The following is a 20,001-nucleotide window of genomic DNA, read 5'->3' as shown; positions in this document are numbered from 1 at the left end:
ATATTTCAAGTGCTTTTTATTTATTTTATCCCACTTGCATCTGAATGAATTCATCATCTGGTATCAGCAGTCCCTCGACATTGGCTTATTGTGAAGACAATTTCTTGCACCTCTAAGAGTTCATTTAGCTAGAGCAGTGCAATCCATGTGTATGTATGTGGCCTGCCTCAAGTTACAAGAACTTTCAGGAGCGCAGGGGGGGAAATCCATGCATACAAGGATACAGGCTTTCCTAGGACTCCAGGCTGCTGGCTGTTGCTATATTTTTCCTTCACTAGGGGGCGTTGTGAATGTGTCTGTCGGCTGCTCAGCCGTGTCCTACTTTTTCATGCCTTCAGAGCTGCACGATTCTTGGGTCCCTGCCAGCTCTCAAGCAGCAGTTACATAAGACCTGCCTTTTTTCTTTTTTTTTCCTGGAATTCAGACTCTCCACTGATGTGTGACCTTCAGCAGTAATTGCCAATAAATGGGCGGCAGAGCTGTTTACTGTTAGATACTGGCAGCGCAGCACGGATCAGGCAGAGTGCATGGGGAGTGCAGCGGCCCATTTTGCAGGCCCTTGCAGACAGTGCCTGTTAACTCTTTCGTATTCCAGACCACACACCTCTGTGCTGAAGTATCTCATGGGCTATCTAAAGACAAGAGGCAAAGAACAGCCCAGGACTGTAGGAACAACCCAGTTCCTGTAGCTGAAGAGCTTTTCTTTTCCTGCAGGAGAACAGGACATTTTTCAAACACAACTTATTTGGACCCTGAGCATATTCTGTTTATTCATCCTTTTTAGTTTCAAAGCCCTGGAGGAAAGTTAAAACGTTTTGTGCTCATGTGCCAGAAGCAGATATCTAAAAAATAAATGCACAGTACATGTAATCTGTTTTTTTTTGTCTTCTTTTGAGAGAAGCAGATGTGTTTTAAAGTAACCTAAATTAACAGGCCCATTTGGAGTCCATTAAAAACTCATTAAAAAAAAAGATTAAAAATATGCTTTTCAGCCTTGAGGATCCAAAAACAACCTGATAGTTTTTTTTCACCTAAAAAAGGATATGACATTAGGTAACTTTGTTACCAAGACAAAAATTGTTTCCAAAGAGGATGTTTAATGAACAACCTTCTGTTCTGTTCTGAGTGAACTGTTAACACCCCAATGAACTCACTCTTTCCCAAATTCTGGCTGAAATGCAGCCTTATTTTAAACCTATTAATGACGTCACCTGAGGCTTACTGATCTGTGTTGCTGTGTATTTGAAGGGTGTTATACGTGTTTGTAAAACAGGAAACGTATACTAATTCTAGTCATCAGGTGGAAGATCTACTGGACATAAAGCAAAATGATTAAGACTCATGGAGCCCACAGCAAGTATTCAACCTAATTTATTTTACTCTATTCCAATGGAACCTGCATGAGGGTTGAGGTAATTGAGGACATATTTGCAGGGCACAATTGCCTTGGTCCACTTTTAGAAAAGTATGTATGCTCAAAGCCTTTTTTAAAATGTACCGTGCAATGTGTGCGAGTGTACATGAGAACAAGAGTTTCTGTATACAAATAACCTAATATCTAAAAATCATGGTCTCTTTCATCATTTGAAAGTGTCTGAAATTTCTTTTGCTGCCTTTATCACTTCTGCCCTAGATTACGATCTTTAAACGCGTGAGGTAGGAAGCCATACCAGAAAACATACGTTGTGACCACAGTTTTTTTTTCATTCTCACGGGGCGGGGGTTTAGCAAGAAGCTCTTTGGTTTGGTTAAGGTTTCAATTAGAAAATTGCTTCACATAGTCTAGGTGTCATTGCTAATCATTTACTCAGAAAGGAAAAAAAAAAAACTTTTTTTTTTAGGCATGGAAGAGAAATGTATGTGGGCCGATCGGACATTCAGGTGGGCTTGTAATCTTTCAGGCTTCTGTGTGGCATCAGGATGTCCCAGCTGGCAGGAACTGGGTTGCTTCCAGTGACAGCTCTGTCGTCAGAGCTCTTTACGGGCTCTGTTCAGGAAAGGTTTATATAATAAAATGGCACAGCGCTGCAAAAATTCCATTAGTAAGCATTCAAGCAACACTTGGGCTCAGTGCTCCTTCCCAGGGCTATGTTTTAATGCAAATGTATCCAAACGTTCAACACATTACCATGAAATCTGCGATCTGTTTTACATGGAACATCAGATTAAATGTAAAGTGATCTCAGCATTGTTTTAAATGAATATTTCATTGTAAATGATGCTCCTGTTTTTTTCATATTTTATTAATGGTTCTTTAGCTTAAAATAATTCTTAGTGAAGCACTGGAGGCATTTTGATTCCCATTTGTAATTCTGAAAAGTGGACAAGACATTTATCATACAGCCTCCGGTTTCTCGCAATGTGAAGTTTGAGCAGTGTGTTTTTATGAAAATGAACATTTGTTTTGGAGAGGAATACGGCATCCTCAGAATACTAGGTAGACTATGTACTTTCACAGCTAGGGTGTGAAGATGAGTGCAAGCTGCAGACTGAACAACAGTGGTTGCAGGGAAATGTTATTTACAGAGTGATAACGTGACCTTCGGGGATGAAAAGAGATTGGGTTCTCTTTTCTCAAGTCTCGGTCTAGCCTGTGAATATTCTCTACGTGTGAAAGTTCTTTCTCATCAGCTGTTTTGGCCGCTTCTCTAAAATCATGCTCTTGTTCTCTTTGAAGATGTGTATATATATATATTTGGGGAAAAACATTAATTGCTGATCTCAGAGCAACTCTCCCAGATTTTAACCATAAGACTACAAGAAAAGAGTTTGTTTCCAATTTGAAGATGTGTAGTTTGAGTTTTGGTTGGTAACAGAGGAAATTGACTGCGAATGGAAGAGATTGGACAGCAGTTGGTTTTTTTCTGCACACATTTTCCTTTCATTAAAAAAAAAGAGTGGGGGAGATTCCTAACTTGTCTAGCAGTTAGTCAAACAAAGACCAGTAAAAAAGGTTATTGAGTTTATTTTAAACCTGTCATTGTGTAGTGTGACTTGTGGCAAACAACCTTTGCAAGATGCAAAAGTGACTAGTTTAGGGAAATATAGTAGTTTCTTTGAGTTTTGTGAAAAGATTTCATTGAGTGACAGAGCTCCCAGTCCTGGTAGGTTGGTTCTCTCCCCTAATCTCCAGCCCTCGCACATTTGATGTGGTTTTTGTTGCGTCTCTTGAAAGTATATGGAAATCAGTGAGTCTTTCTCAGCTTCTAAAGTCAGCCCACTCAGTGTTTACTTGAGGTTTCAGAGTTGGAAGTTAGCTCAATGCAGATTTTTTTTTTTCTCTACCACGTTTGAAGCCAGTAGAAATTGTACTGGCAGGAAGAAGTTGCCAACTCATACAGGGAGAGGAGACAGACAAAGAGTCTTTTTGTACTATAGTAAATAGTCTGATTTTTACTGACAGATATAATCCATTGAGCTGAGCTTGGTAAGAATTCAGCTTGAGCAATGGTGTACTTGGCACACATGAACTGGTGATGTTTGTGACAACCCTTAAAGTAAACATATGTGAAGGTAGGAAAAAAATATATAATAAATATAATTGTCTGGAACTTATATGTAAGGCAGTCTGCATTTGCACCAGTTTATACAGCTGGGTATTATACTGGAACAGTTTGGATGAAGTATCTTGCTCAAGGATACAACAGTGTCTCACCTGGGATATGAGTCCACAACCTCCAGTTAGAAGTCCAGGACCCTAAACACGGATTCATACTATTTCTCTAATATAGCTACTGTAATGAGGAAACTATGCATCATGCTTGGTACTGTATGTTTCTTCCCTGCATTATGTCTTCTGTATTACTGGATTCTGCCATTATCTTGCCAAATTGCATTATTCGATAAAGGTTTCCATTTCCTTGAGTGGTGCCAGACTGTGCTTTAGTATTAAATGTCACTTGTTCATCGGGTGCCTTTTGTCACAACAGTTTTCTTTTTTTATCACTCTGTCTTTTAACATCGTCATTGTTCCATGTACTAAACCAATGCCACACAGTTCTACTGCAACAGAACTGCTAAAAGTGGTTTTCTGCTAAAATGAAATGTTTGCCGACTATAGGGGAGGCTTGTAGCCAAGTCTGAGTCCTTGATGTAAAATTGTCCAATTAAATCTAAATGTGTGACAGTAGGAAAGTAAGTTACCTTTTGATTTAATGGGACTCCAAGGAATCTCGTCTGACTGCAAAGCGCATTAAGTCTCCTTATCCTTGATATGGTGGTGAAGGTTTGCTGGACACTTTGCTATTGGTTTCTCAACAGAAGCTTAGCAATGTGAAAAAAATCAAGTTTTCTGGTCTTTGAGACCATTTGCACTGTCAATTTATACTAATTGGACACAGTCCACATAGTTTGTTTCAGAGACAGGGTGTGTGTGATTAATTTATTGTTGACTGATTTCACAGCTGACATGCAGATTAATAGACAGCAGACAAAAAATCCTCCAAATTCATGGAAACTTCCTGAGCTCCTTGCCCTGTGTAAAGTGACAGTAGCCAGATCATTAGCAGGGACGAAAGAGGATATAATAAATATTAAATTTGTCACTAGAACTTCATGATTCAATTGAGAATCCAGTGGAACTTTAGTATGTCTCTTGCAGCAAGGTTTGCTAAGAGTAGGGAGTATGGTTAGTATGTACCTGTTCAGCATGTTGAGTGCTCTACTAGATGTGTTCTGCACATTTTGCTGTGATAACATTTCAAAATCACTTGAATTCTTAGTTTACAGCAACTTTGATATTCATGGCATTGTGACAAAACACAAATATGTATTTTGGGACAATAAAATACTTTTTACGTTTTCTATGATAACAAAATTGCCTTTTAGGTTCTTGTTACATTTTCTTTTAAATGTAACAGTATTTTGAAATATTGGTAATTAAACACACAGTTTTCACCCTGGCTAGAAGCTGCAGTAGTGCGTTTTGTTTTCATGTCTTTCCTTTGTGAACTTTCAGTGGAATTTGGATGGAATGGAGTCTAAATCCAATGCAGTTGAATTAATTAAGCCCATTGTGTGATGGGGTTATAGTTTAGGAATGATTATCATGGATAATTTAAATGAAATTCTTGCTTTTAATATAGGTAGTGTATCTGTCTTGACATGCAGGGTTGAATTCTCAACAAATTTGTTGGGACATATATTTAAAGTTTTATTGGACAAGAACAAACCTTGTTCTTCCTAAACCAAGCTAGAAGCCAGAAGACTAGAAGTTCCCCAAACAAATGTCTTGTTTGTTCAAATCAATTGGCCTGCCAGAGCACAAACTCTCTGAACATGTCTGGGATGCTTATGGGAAATTGTACATTGTGAGGCAGCCTTGGTGGTGACGTAAAACTTGGCTGAGGTTGAAATGATCTATGTGATTAAATGCAACACAAGAGGTGGACTTCGTATCTCTTCAATAGGTATCCTTATTTTCCATACATTTTGGCCAATACTCATCCTATACAGTATATACAATTTTGAGTTCAATCTATAAATTAAGGAGTCCGCAACATACTGTAGCTTTCTTGCTAGAATGGTCTAGATTTCCTGTCAGTTGTGATTTCTAGTGGTGTTACAGAATGAGGAAAAACATATTTCATGTTTGGCTTCCCTGTTGTTTCCAGTCAGATGCTTTATTTTCTGTCACCTGATCACCCCATGATTAGCACCGCCAAGACCAGTTGGAGAAATGAAGTCTGGCAGTTGGGAAAGTAATTAAACAGAATTCTGTCACCACACCTAACTCCTTTGCAAAAGCTGTTTAATCTGAGTTCAGGTGACTTGGCAGCCTGGTGTATGTTTATTAGCTTTCCTGTGGGCAAGGTCATGTGCTTCATGTCTAAAGGTAACGCGTCTGCTTGTGCAGACATGTCTCGACTAATGGAAGACTTTTATTTCCAATTAGCTGGTCCCTCCTCCCGAACCGGAAATCCCAGCTGAGGTGTGTCCAACACCCATATTTGCTTCACAACATAAATATGGGTTGTTGCTGATCTTAGATGTCCTGTGCCTGCATCCCATCAGATAACTACTCCATTCCTCATTCTAGCCATTCAAGAGAAGAAAGCATGTTCCCAGTATCTTCTCATTTCAAAGCCCTCTTTCTTGGTCGTTCTTTTAATTAATTGTGTCATGGCGGCTCTTGACACAGTTTCTTAAACGGCTGAACAAAGTCTGACTCTTTTCTGGTTCTTTTAGGGGTTTTGAAAAGAGCAGATTGGGTGTTTTTGGTAACATGAGAAAATGAACTGTGTTCTGTCAGCAGCCCAATAACCAGATTTTCAGTCTCATTATATAACCAGGTTCAAACCCATTTTTGTCCAAGGCTTGTGTTTTGTTTTTTTCCTGGCAGTTTATCAGTAGTCTTATGTAATTAAGGTGGTTTCATTTTAGTTGTTTCTGCAGTGTTGAAATTTGTAAGCTAGAAATAACAAGCAGGTTCATGCAGTAGTAGTGAAGATTCTATTATTTATTACATACTAACAGGTTACTTATCACAAACCCTTTTAACAGGGTCTTGACTCGAAATGTGCAAAAAATAAAAGTAATAACCATTTTTTTTGTTTTTCTTCTTGATTTTACTGGACTTTGCTAACCAGTCCACTAGTTGTTTCTGTCAACTTGTCCTGCATGTTTCTCAGCCTGCTATCACCTCTAGTTTAACTGCATGTTATAATCTGCAAGTTTTGTGCATGGTGGAAATTAAACCGTTTTGCACTGGTGCCACATTTCGGTTTGCTTTCTTTTTTGAAATCTTTTTTTTCTGCTTTCCACATTTCTCACCTCACCCTCAGGAGCTTGATCAAAACCAGCCCCAGAAGCAACTGGAGGATCAGAAAAGGGTATGTAGCGCACAGCACGCTGGAAAGCAACACTTCCTCTCTTCCAGTTTTTCTTCATTCCTTCAACATTTGGATGGCTGCTCGCCACAAGGAGTTCAGCATTGACTTTCCCTAATGCATGCAATTTACACCGGAACTTACTAACCAATTGTGTGCAGTGCTGAATGAGAATTGCTGTACCTCCATGATACTGGAGGCAAATTGATATGTGTCTATTTTAAAATTGGATTTCATGCGTGTACCTCCCTTTATTGTAGTGCAACAGTTATATTGCAATATAGCAATTACTTCTTGTGGCCTCAAATAATGAACAAACCTAATTTGTGGTGACCAGCTGATTAGAGAGACCTCATTACAAGAAGTGTTCTGCTTGAGGAGTTGTATGAAGCCAGCATATACAGAACTTAAAATTACACTGACTGGGGGGAAAAAGGCAATAAAATGTCAAATAAAACACCATTTCTTTTCAAGGACAGATGTTACACATTCAAAGCACGGTATTCAGAAGATTACCAGATGAAAGAAACGCTTGCAAAGTCTCAAGGCAGCAGCCTTTTATGTTTAAGAACTGGGTAACTGTACACCTTCACTTTAAATAACCAAAGAAATGATTCGTGAAGCATGTCTCAGAATGACAGCATGTGCGGGTCCCTAGAGCCTGCAAGGAAAAGAGGGCAGCTGGTGTCTGTGCAGAATCTGAAACAGACTTTTTATAAAGGAAAATATATATTTTTCATGTGTGCAAGAATTTGACTTTTTGGCTCATTACTGTGGTCCAGCGGATCTACAGCAGGGAGCTTTAATGATTTCCAAAAGAATCAGTTCCATCCTTTGGGTTACAATACTGGTGGTCAGTGCTGTACTCCTATTTTCTGATGATTCAGTATGCATGCAATAAGAACTGAAGGAAGGTATTGCAGGTTTAAGCTTTCCCCTTAAAATAAATATTTTTGCTATAAAAAGTGTCTGATAATGGGTCCCTTTTTATTTTTGTGCTCTCCTAGAACAAGTCCAAATATTTAAGTTAAATAAAAGGCTTAATCTAATTGTCAGGAGTTAATATCAATTTGTAGAGAGGCAGGATGATTAATTAAAGAGGTCTAGTAGTGTTTGTATGCAAAACCCTTAATCAGTGCTCATAGATTTATTAGTACCAGAGGAACACCCTGCTACAGTGACCCATCCTTTTTTTTCTAATTCCCGTAATATTTAAATGTGAGAAGATCACCACTTCATATATCTTCTGGTTTGTCCCATTTGCCTCTCCTTTAAAATCCAAAGACAAATGCTTAAGTAATGGCCTAAGTTACATTTTGTCTTAAGTGCCAATTAGAAGCAAGAATGAACATTTTCCAGCAGTAGTTTTTTTTTAGCCCTCTGGTGGCTATGATGGATCTGTGCATACATAAAATACTCGATTTACTGTATGTGTAGTGTAAGTTCTAGAGATTCGTGTTACAACATCGCCCTTTTTTAGAACTTCTACAGCAGGGTATTTTTAAAATCCCGAATTGACATCACATTCACCCTGCCACAACTGGGATCTTGTTATTTCTCGTCTTGGCAATCTTCTCTTTCAAACAATGAGAGTACTCAGCTGAGTGGTTCGATTATGCATGCAATGCAAAGGATGCTGGGCTCACATGGTCTCCACCTGGTTTATCTAGGAAATCTGTTACCAGGAACTCTTTGAAATCATGCCAGCCCAACCCAAGTTCTTTCCCAGACGAGAACAAATTGTTCATTCAGCAAGAGCAGGGCCGAAGTCGGTAGACTCCTGGTGCCATGACTCTATTCACACATTGACCTGATGGTGACTTAGTCCCAGACTCATCCTCTAGCTGTGTGCCGCCTGTTTGGAGGTACTGCTGAATGACTGCTTTTTAATTTGTTTTTATTTTTTTTTATCTCCAGGGAATCAGAAAAGCAGTCCCAGAATATTTTAGTTTACATTTGCCAGTTTCACTCCCTGGCCTTTCCAATTGCAAGTGAAATCATGATACAAGCAGTGTCCTGAAATATTGGTCTGTTATTGGTCAGATGGATCCTGAGATACGCAAAGCACTAGGTGTAGTTAGATTTCAGAGGGAAAAATGTGAATGTTTAACGTTTATTATTCTGAGCTTTGATTATTAATATCCCTTTTTGCTTTTTTAATAAAACTGCAATAATTTTGAGTTACTCATGGATGTTTCTAGTTGCTTTTAACTTGACTCCAGATATATTCTTGGTTTTGTGCCTAAACAGTTTTGGCCCATTTAAGTAATAACAATTAATAGCAATTTATCGTTTAATGTTCTGGTTGTGAAGAGTCTATCTTCATGGCTAATAACCCTCTTAAAATCAAGGTGGAAATGAATTATTCTTTCCACATGTGCCCAGTGACTCATGACTCTATGAAGATTACTGAAGGATAATTTTGCAACTAATACTGAAAAAGTCTGTTCCCCCCCTCCCCCATACACTTTACTTCTAAAGGGTGAAGCACTCAGGCAAATTTTGGTGAATCGTTACTATGGAAACTTCAGGCCTGGAGGAAGGAGAGAGAGCATCACAAGTTTCAGCAATGGCCCGCTGACCCCAGGTGGACCTAGCAAACCACAGGGAGGTAAGACCATGGAGAGGAGCAAGTTGTACATCGAATTGCCTACTGAATGATGCATAAGTTGTGGGTTTTCAGATCATAGTCCTGCAGGGCCCAACAGGTGTTCTGCAGCTTCATTCCTTGTCTATAACACCCAGCTAAACAATACTAGGAGAGTTCTTAGTGTTGTTCTTCATTACTTGAAAATATCATTTGCCAACTGTATAATGTCACTGGCAATGTTTTTTGTTTCAAAAATGAAATTTCACTCTACATTAGTTTCCCACTTTTTTATTTCTTTCCCAGGCAGTAAAAAACTATCACTTACAGTACACCCATAATCAGTTAAACAGTGACAAGTTCATCCTAATAGCTTGGCAATCAGCAATTGTTGAAATATAGAATGAATCTCTATTTGCTGGCCGGTAGGCCTTCACACTGATATTTGTTAGTGAATTATTTAGTTAGATGTATTAAAGCCAAGATTTTGATGGAAAGTATCACAAAAACCAAACGCCACCAAGGCCTTCTAAGCGTCACTTCTTCAATCCTAATTGTGTAAAATCTGAACGCTTGGCGTTTTCCTCTTTCAGTACTGAAAAGGAAGTAAATAATGTTGCCTATGAATCTGACCCTCAGTTGAACCTAAAAACACATTGCAGTCTTTCCGTGTCTGCTCCGCAGTGAACTGAGGAAAGGCCATTTGGTCAGAACCACAGCACATTAAGAACAGTGTCTTGTTGCTTTTGAAACATCTTTAAAATATACATTTGCTTTCTTGCCTTTTGAATCTACCCTATTTGGAGGCACTATGTGAATACAACTGCAGATACTGTAACTATATCTCCCACCAGTTAAAAAGACAGTGAGGGAGAGCTAATTGTGTTTTGCCCTTGTTAACACTTGCTGTTAAGATGGTTTAGGCATTGCTGCAGAGGATGATGATGGTGGGGGGGGGGGGGCAATTCTTTGCGTTTGGCAAATTTTATAATAAGAGACTTTTCATGAAGAATTGATGTTGCATTTTTAATTGTTCACAACAAACTAAAAAAATATTATAAGATATGTTACAACGGGTTTTTGTTACCCTGTTCACCATTTCCCTTTTCACCCATGAATAGTGCATCAGTTCGTAGTCACACTCTGTCCCAGATCACAGGAAGTATCTCCACGCATTTCAATTCAGGCTTGAAGTTGCTAGGCAACAGGAGATTTCTTCCTCAGAGACTTGTCTTCTGCACCTGTGCAAGTAACGAAAGAGCAGCTTGCTTGCAGCTACAATGTGAACTTGAACATAAACGGAAGCAGGCAAACAATTGGAAAAGCAACCAATATTGATTTCCTGAAGAATGTTTAGTAAAGCACAAAATGAAATTCATAAAAGGACTATTATAATAATCCTAATGCAGCTGTGCTTAAGAAAATTCAAGATAATAGAGGAGTGCTTTCAAAATGTCCTTTGTAACTACATTAAAGGCTTTTATCTTTATTACATTTTGACTATTCCATAATAAAAGAAGCAATAAAAAATTGTGTGTATTATATTTCTGCCTGTTGATTGTTGTGTTATGTATTTTAATACAATATGATCCTGTTGGAAATTAATATTTTTGTTAAAGAGCATTCTATTGTTTAGCCAGGCAAATAAAAGGATGTAAAACATCACTTCCAAGTTAGTCGTGTTAGGAATGTCATGGTGCTGTTGTCTAAGCTACAACCTGCAGTTTAAATGGCATTTATGAACTTTGGGCATGAATTGAAGTTTTTAAAACTTGAGAAATGACACCTTTCCAATTTATTAAACATTCATTTGTACCTTTCCATATGAAAATCATTGTTTTATGGAAATAAGAATAAGAATTGTCAATAAGAACTGTCAGAATGGTAAGAAGTTAAGGCCTTATTGTAAAATTTATGTCTGTTAAATGTCCTATTGAATGGCTCATGTGAAAGGACAGACTGTCGAGGTGCAAGGCTGTTGCAGGTGTTGACTGTGTGGCCTCCTGTACCTTCCAGGTGGAGGCGGGGGGTCTGGGGTTCTGAGCCGTGGGGAGATGAGCCTAGCAGAGGTGCAATGTCATCTGGACAAGGAAGGGGCCTCAGACCTGGTCATAGATCTCATCATGAATGCCACCAGCGATCGCGTCTTCCAGGAGAGCATCCTGCTAGCCATCGCCCTGCTAGAGGGAGGAAACACGACCATACAGGTAAGCTCGAGCGGTCTCCTCCTGCCAGCGTGCCTCGAATTTGAAAAGACGTCACATAGCATGAGGTGTGCCACTGTTCTTCTTTGTGTTAATGTCTCTCTGATTAAATAACTGCATTGATTTATGGTGCAAAGTATGCTTCTGTGTCATTGTTAGTGTTCTTGCCCATACATGCCATCAAAGGTATCATGATAGAATGAGTAAGTAATGCACGTTTTCTTAGCTTTACTCAGATCTGACTTAATTGTTTTGCAGAACTTATCTGGTATTATATATGATAGTAATGAATTCTAAAGTAATCTGTAATTAGAAATGTCAATGTTACTAGCCCCCTGGTTCCATTTAGGACATAAGGCTGTTGGGACATATAGTAAAATGACATAAGGATGAAAGTTATGACATTATTTATTGGAGAGTACTGTGTCGTGGTCCCTTTTAGCTGTGCCAGCAGCTGATAGGTTGTCCCTTTGTCAGGCTGCTCTTTTTTTTTTGATTCATGACGGCTCCATGTAGTTGCTTGTGTGTGCGACATAAACAGTTGATTCCTTTGACCAATATTTGTGCATGGCAGACCTAGTGTACTGGAAAGCTATTTGAATACTAGGGAAGGTAGTGAAGAACAATTTGTTGCTCTGAAATGGTCTTGATGTCACTTTTTAATTTTTTTTCCCCCATTTGTCCTCATTGTTGGTTCATCTTTTGTGCAGCCACTGACTCGGGTCAAACTGAGAAGTGAAGAACTAGATCTAAACCTTTGCTTTGCCTTGTTCGTTTTCCTCTGTGAGAGTTTAGACTGTTTTGCTGTGAGGGATAGTGGTTCCTCAGACATTAACGCAATTTCCAGTGCTAGATTGATGTGCAAGTTATGGCTTGATTGTGATAAAAAAAAATTAGGAAATGAGCAGAATTACTTTCATCACTGTGTTCGTCCAGCTGAAACCTATAAACAGATTGTGTGACGGGAAAGATTTTTCTCATAGCTGTGCACACCCAGATGATGAAAGTGATAAAGACATTTTTTGCTAATATTATCATCAGTTTTTGCCAAACTCCCTTGCCACCAGAGGGGTCACATAAACCTGGTTTATTAACAGTTCCCTTCCGTTTAAGGACACTCATCTCCCAGTTGCTGTGTTAATAATTCAGTGAGGTGCCATCCATCTGAAGGATGGGTTACTTGCTAGATGAGCCCTCAACTGATCAGACACGCAGCAGGGGTTGTGTCAGCAGGCAGGAAGCTCATCGGGACCTTTAATTGATCGTCTGCTGGATGAGTTCCAGGCAGCTGCAGAGACAAGAACAGTTTCCTTTTACCATTTCGGAACGTGGAGAGCAGGGCTCAGGTTGCTTAGGCAACTGATCACTTAAGAAACCTCTCTGCTAGGTAGAAGCAAAAAGCAGGGTCTGCTTCTAGGGCAAGTGCGTTTGCCCAGCTTCACATGATATTTGAGTGTGCTTGCGCAAATGGGTGGCTTACATAATCAGATTATATTTACACAGCCCTTCTACCTGATAATACCAAGCTTCCCACGGTTGCATACAAAGACACTCACGTGACGAGTTACATAAGCCGCGCTTCACTGAACAATGCAGAAAGGCTCAGGCTTCAAAACATTCCAGGTCCCGAAGTGGGTCAGGTTTTACCAGCATAAATGGAACAACCTGAGGAGGTGTGTTCTGAGCCGCAGAGGGGATAGAGGTTTCTGTTTCAAGACGTGGACGAACTACATTTTTCTGTCTGCTTAGACCTGCACTGAAGAGTATAGACCACCTTTTATTTGCTTCTACTGTGGCTGGTTGTGCTTTGTGCTTTGTTCTCTCTGTGCCTTAATGTCTTGCAGTTTATTTTCTTTCTTTTTCCAGATTATCCATTATAAAATATCTGCTTTTGTTTTTTAAAATATGCCTTACCGTAAATTACTTTCAGGTATTTCATGAAGTCATATGCTTTTAGATGACTACAAATTTTGATTATGAAATCATTGTGCATAGAGGACATTCATGCTATATGGCTGTCCATATGGAGGAATCGATTGTGTAACTTATACAAATTGTGAGGCACTTGGTAGTAGATGGAATAACCCTTGGGTATTTCTGGTTTTTAGTCCTAAACTACCTAAAACTGGAAAATTTAGAATATGTTTCAAGCAAAACTTTATCAAATGCAGTCATTGTGTATGATAGTCATCTGGTTTTCATACATTGAGCCACGTATTGGTTCTTTTGCCAGAGGTCTGTGTGTTACTGTACTTCTTTCTGAGTATTTTTCCCCTGTGTGTTTTGGCTGCCTGGCTACAGATCTTTCTGTAACACTGAACAATCATTGAGTTGGTTAAAATTTGTATAGGCTTTTGGAGTGCTGCATACCAAACACCTACAGACTATTCTCAGGAAATGGTGAAACGTAAGCTGTTTGTCAAAGGCTGCTTGCCACTGACCTTATGCCAGTACTCTGAATGTCCTTGTCATGGTAAATTATGTTGTTAGTTGAAATGGGTGTTCTTCCAGTCACAATAACCTCTTAATTCACGGTTGCAAAGACAGTGGTTTGTGTTTTACAGTAAGATGGTCTGTGGTGCGTCTACCACCCTTGAAACTTCTCCAGATAGCAACCTGAGGGTGCTCTAGTCAAGAGGAAGTCTGCCGACCAGGCCTCTCACTCTCCCACAGTTGACTCGGTGCCTTACTATCGCCTTTTTCACACCACATTTTCCTCTAGACTAGCTTCTCCTTTTCTGTTGCTTAATCTCTTTTTGCTGTTTTTGTTCTGTCTGGATGTAGCACTTTCAGTTTTTATATTAAAAGTCAGGCAAGTTTAGAAAGTGTGATGCTTAAGTGGCCTTTAACTCCAAAGCAACATTTGTTCCAACTTTCTATATTATTAATTTGGCTACTGCTTTTAACCCAATCGACTTTAATCCCCTTCTAAAACTGGGGATTTTCCTAAAGCAATTTTAAGATGCTTGCTCAACAGTTCTATAGCAATGCCACACCTGGGATTTGAACCCATGACACTCAAGGTCAGGAGAACAGAGCCTTAACCACTACTCCACACTGCTGACAAGACAGAAGAGGTTTTGCTTTTTTTTTTGCTTCATCTTATAAATGGAGGTTTGGGTGAACTTTAATTTGAAATGGAAAAAGTAGAGTTTGTACTGGGCAGAAAGCTTTGAAAGTCATTCTGATAGTCTGTTAGGCCTTGCTTGTTTTTTCCTGTCCTCAGTTAACTGAAATCAGTCACATCTGGCAGCTGACAGACATGAACCAGTGGGAGTGTTGAACTCACTAGCCTCTCCAGACTTCACTGTGTGGGAAACCCCAGCTGCATGAGGAGTTGGGAATGAACCTGACCACTGTGTTACACAGGATGACTGTGCGCCAGCAGTGTTGTCAAATCCCATTATCAGTGTCTTTGGCTCCAACTGTCAATGTGCTAATTTCTTTGCCTTATTCCGGTTTGTCTATCAGCTATCCACATTGCGAGGTCAGCCATGACCCACGGAATGATCTGCACAGATGTGTTATGTGAGAATGCTCTCAGAAAGTTGAGCTGAAGCTCTCTGTTCTGTCCTCTCTGGTCCTCTTGAGGACTTTTTCTCCTGCCAGCTGGAGCCTGCCTAAGAATACTCATTGCACTTTTTGAGAATATCCCCTTCCACATCTCTCGAGGACTATTATATGAATTTAACTAGAACAGCTAAGTGCTCAGCCACTTTAGACTGGTGGATTGGAACAAATGCACCACAGATTTTTAGGTCTTAAAACTGCTTCCTGTAACAAGTTCATTTATGCAATATTTCTTTTTTGGGACTAGTATAACAAGGTTCATGAACAGCAAAATTTTGCCTTCGAAGTCATAACTCACGATATCACTGTCGGGGACAGAGTTACATTTTCACTGCTCTTTATTTCCTCTGGCGTTAGCCGCAATGCCTGCGGAACGTTAAAAAGCCTCCCTGTTTCATAATTCTTGGCAGCTTTTATAGGAACAAATGCTCTTTGTTGTTGGATCACGTATGGCACATAGCAAATTTAAAATATATCAGCAGATGCATCACATTTCTCTCTTATATAATGTTGGGTGGTTGCCCTTGTTTTTGGACAGAAGCTTTTTGTTTTTTAAAATGAAAAGCAGGAGAAAACATGCTAGCTGCCCTTCTGAGCGCTTTGTTTGTGGTAGGATAATCCCATTCGGTAGTCAAGCTGACTGTGAGCTCTGCATCTGTTTGGAATGACAGGAGGTTAACTGAAAAATAAATTAAATTTCCCGAATGCGGTATATGCATCATTGGATGAAAAGAAACAGCCACGTTACTAGATACAAAGGAAATTAGGCCAGATCACAACTAGCATGCAAAACGTTTTTCAAACTCTTCTACAGGCATTCTAGTTATTTTCTGTACTACGGTTTTGAGAACATTTTCGCCAAACCATTTGATTAAGGATTTTCTCATTCTGGTATAATTACACTTGACCCGATTCATAACCACATTAAAGTTGAATAATTTCTTGAAATGAGTTATCAGGTTAGGGGATCGCCTCCCACCTTTAAAAATGTGCAACTCTGAGATTTTGGAGGAATGGGGACGTATAATTTTTTATACAAGTGTGTCATGAATCTGCTTTTAGACGTTTAGTCAGTGAAAAAGCCTTCCTTTCTTCTGAGGTGATACAACTTGCACAAAGGTGAATTAGCAAAGGAAGCATGTTCGGGTGAACCTGAAAATTAAAAAAATTTCCACCTGAAAATCATCTAGCATTTTAGTTTATTTGGCGTTCTACCTGACATTGGATAGAATAATGTAGAGAAAAGAACCTGTTGATTGTGCTTACAGTCCCAACAAATCGACAAGTGTCTATGAAGTCAAACCATGTGGTAATTTGAAAATAGTAAGACTTTTGTACTCTAGCCACCTGGATGGCAAGGGTAAAAGAACTGTAGTTCAGTGGTTCTCAAAATGTGGTATGCGTACCACTTGTGGTACGTGGAGCGCCCCCAGGTGGTGTGCCAGATAACCCTGGAAATTTATTGTGTGCACTGAAAAATCGAGAAAAAAAATGGAATATTTAAAAATTATATAAATTTTTCATCTGTAATTTACTTAATCGGTTTGAGAAAGCTTGAGATGGGTTTTCATATTTTCTATTTTAATAAAATTAGTTTGTGTCAAATACGTAGCCTATGTACTTGGCTATGTTGATACAGCGTGCGCCCTAATACTTGAGTGTTCATACTCCTCTCGAGCTTTCAGAGACACACCTTGGCGCCAAGTTCACCAACAGAAAAAGTTATTTAAAAATGAATACCTCGTAAAAATCAAGTCATGGCTGAAAGGAATAGATGCCGAGAGTACCGACGCCAGCTCCGATAGATCACACACACCCGTTGAGAACGAGGAGGAGTATACATCGGCCACTAGGGTTAGTATATTTGAACATCAAAAAAAGAGGACAACCTGAGAAACCTTCCAATTGCCTTATCTGGGAAGGGGGTCGGGATTGAGAGTGTTTTCAAAATATCTTATGTTTTATGTTCATTGCTAAAGTAACTGTGATGGAACAAGTAATAGGTTTATTCCATGCTGAAAAGAGAAGAGAGGAAACGCAACGTTACATAAAACATGTAACTGTGATGATGTTTAACTGTGTGAAATGCATAAGTCCCCTCTGTTGCAATAACAGTATCCTGTGTTTTGCCGGCAGATTTTACAAAAGAATCTGTTAATTTGGTTGACAAGCTCTCTTCTCGAATTGCCTTTTTGTGTTAGTCTGAGTCAACATGAGCTTGCAAGTCAAGTACACCTTTATTTGCCATGTAAACAAAAGTACCAGGCTTACACACCAAACATTCAGCTCCCCAGTCTTCTCTGCCACTGTCTATTTTTTATTTCTGCTGTGAATTTACACTTTCGCTTTGGCATTGTGTTTGAGGGTAGGAAAATGAGAAACAAAATAGGGAGCCTTTCAAGGGAATACTTCTGCACTGCACAGACTGAGTAAAGACACTGACATTGACGGCCGATTTCACTCTCTCATGACATAATCATATACATACAGGATGAAAAGTAAATTACAACGTAGGTTGCGACGCGAACTAGAGAAGTTAAGAAATACTCTCTTTTTCTAACTATCTTTATAACTTTTGTTAATTATTCTTCATGGTGAAAATAATGGGACTAATGACATTTCTGGATATTTGAAAATTTCTCCCAAACGGAGATATAAGGATCAAAATAGAGGACATGGCCGGGAAAATCTGGATGTATGGTAACCTTATCAGCCACCGACACTAGCTCTTCTGCTGAACCTGACACAGATAGCACTGCTAGTGTAAGCAAGCATCAGAAAACGGCTACAAAGTGGTACAATCCAAATGAACTAACTGCTCAGTGCTGTTTGTGTGTGTGAGTGTGTGCGTGCACGCGCTCATGTTGGTCATTGAGGTTTTCTGTGGTTCCTATGAGATGACTTGTAGGTGGTACTTGGATGCTTTGGTTTGATCAGGGGTGGTACGTGGTCCAAAACGTTTGAGAACCACTGCTGTAGATTAATCTCTATCCGTCAAAACAGTTGCTTGTTTTGATTTTTGTGTCCAAATGTTGTCCATTTTTCCTCAAATGAAATAAAACATCTTCCTAAAATCTCACAGTGTTCCTCTTTAGCATGTCAAGCTGACAACATATTGTGTTTTTGACGTGGGTGATTAGCTTAGACTGACTTCCTCTGTTTGCACATTCCGTAGCATGAGTTTTTTTTTTCAAACCCCTCTGCACATCATTCCTTTCCTGTAGGGGAATTTCTTCTGTTTGTCATGAACTGCTTTCCAGAGTTATGCCTGGCTGTCACTCTTAATGACCGTGTCCCTTTTGGTTTCAGTAATTTATCGGACCTTTACGTTTAAAACGGGCCAAAGTGTCTTGAAACCTGTCGCGCAAAAGTGGATTTTTGTGTTCGTCACTGTGTTCGCTATGTAGGCTGTCTCCCAAGCTGCTTGTGAGAATCCTTTGCAGAGCTTGGCCTATTTTGCTTATCGAGACCTACTCTTGAGTCAGCGAATGCTTGAAAGGGCAGGCATCGATGAGCAATACCGTTTCTGGAGCTGGCAATGATGCGGCACTTCCATATGCCCAGTTAACACACGGCACCCACACAACTGGAGCAACTGGAGGCGGAGAGCCAGCATGCAATGTGACGAAGCTCCAGGCCTCTACTTCCACCATGGTGAAACTCTCTCCTCTATTCCTCCCGAGGCGCTGTTGCATCTTTAACAAATGGTGTTTCAGAACACCTCTGCCCATAAAGCAAATATTTGACATCCAGTAAGATGGAAAAAAGCTGTTTGTATCTGAAGTTGTAAACTTTGAAAAAACAGAGCGTTTCCTAAATTCAAGAAAATGTGGCAAAGATCCCACTGTATATAATTTCTTTGAAAATGAGAAGTGGTCAGAAACTGACATCATAGTAACCGAGTCCATTTAGAGAAGTATTTTTTTTTAAATGTTTGGGAATTGCATCTGCACAAACCCTGTGGTCCTGGCTAAATTTCATTTCTGGTGTGATCAGTCTAGGCTGCCTAAATTTCTACCTTAGTTCAATGGGTGAAATCATTTCTTAAGTCTCCACATGATCAATAATGTAGATTAATTGATAGTACAAAATGGCTACTGAGCATCATGTAGATGCAGTTTCACTTCAGTGGGACAAGAAGTGAGTTTCTCCCAACAGGTGAAGTAATTTAGGATCCTTCTGAATGAGTAGCGCTGTGCATTGATGTGCCTGACCTGTGCAGAACCTTGCACTCATCACATATGTCTAGCCTCCTGAAAACATTCCATTAATAATAAGTGCAGCAAGTGCTAGTAATTAAATTTATTATATATAAATTATGATTGAAAGGAGGTTTTATATTATATTGACTATGATAAGTGAATGAGTCTGCAATAAGGATGTTTTGAATATATTTGAAGACCAAACACAACTTTTTGTTATAAAGCATATTGAAATTCCATTCATTTTTTTGATTCACATAAGGTATCATGCAAATGATCTCTCATTAATCTGGACACTTTAAGGCCACAGGGAAGGTCCCAGGTTTTCTCCAGGAAGTATTTATAGAAATCTTTGGCTCAGCATCTTGATTTTTTCTCATGCTACTCCAGCTGACGTTGTTCCAACAGATGGAGTCAGAGGTCGTCCAAGGCCGGGTGATAAAAACTAATGACATTCTCTGAGGAGAAGTGGAGTTGCTGGGAAGGATTCTGGACACATATGAATGTTAGCTTCTTAGTATCAATATTGATAATAGTAAGAAATTGAAGGAAAGCTACAGCAGTGAGCAACCTTAAAGGTTCATTAAAAGAGTTTTCCAAATAACGTGTAG

The 20,001-nt window shown here is 39.3% G+C and overlaps 1 protein-coding gene across 1 annotated transcript in view; it reads left to right on the top strand.

Annotated features, from left to right (window-relative positions):
- The window catches only part of itpr1b (inositol 1,4,5-trisphosphate receptor, type 1b), a 138,279-nt gene that overhangs the window by 71,564 nt on the left and 46,714 nt on the right, over positions 1-20,001 (top strand). Inside the window, exons 40-43 of the mRNA XM_088916338.1 lie at positions 5,894-5,929; positions 6,783-6,830; positions 9,309-9,438; positions 11,431-11,621. Of these exons, the coding sequence (XP_088772464.1) occupies positions 5,894-5,929; positions 6,783-6,830; positions 9,309-9,438; positions 11,431-11,621 (405 nt within the window). The remainder of the gene's footprint in view (positions 1-5,893; positions 5,930-6,782; positions 6,831-9,308; positions 9,439-11,430; positions 11,622-20,001) is intronic.

This window comes from Atractosteus spatula, chromosome 5 (genome assembly GCF_055471065.1).
Source record: "Atractosteus spatula isolate fAtrSpa1 chromosome 5, fAtrSpa1.hap1, whole genome shotgun sequence".
In the NCBI taxonomy this organism is placed as follows: domain Eukaryota; kingdom Metazoa; phylum Chordata; class Actinopteri; order Semionotiformes; family Lepisosteidae; genus Atractosteus; species Atractosteus spatula.
Note: the sequence above shows the minus strand (reverse complement) of the source record. Positions and strands in the feature narration are given on the sequence as shown.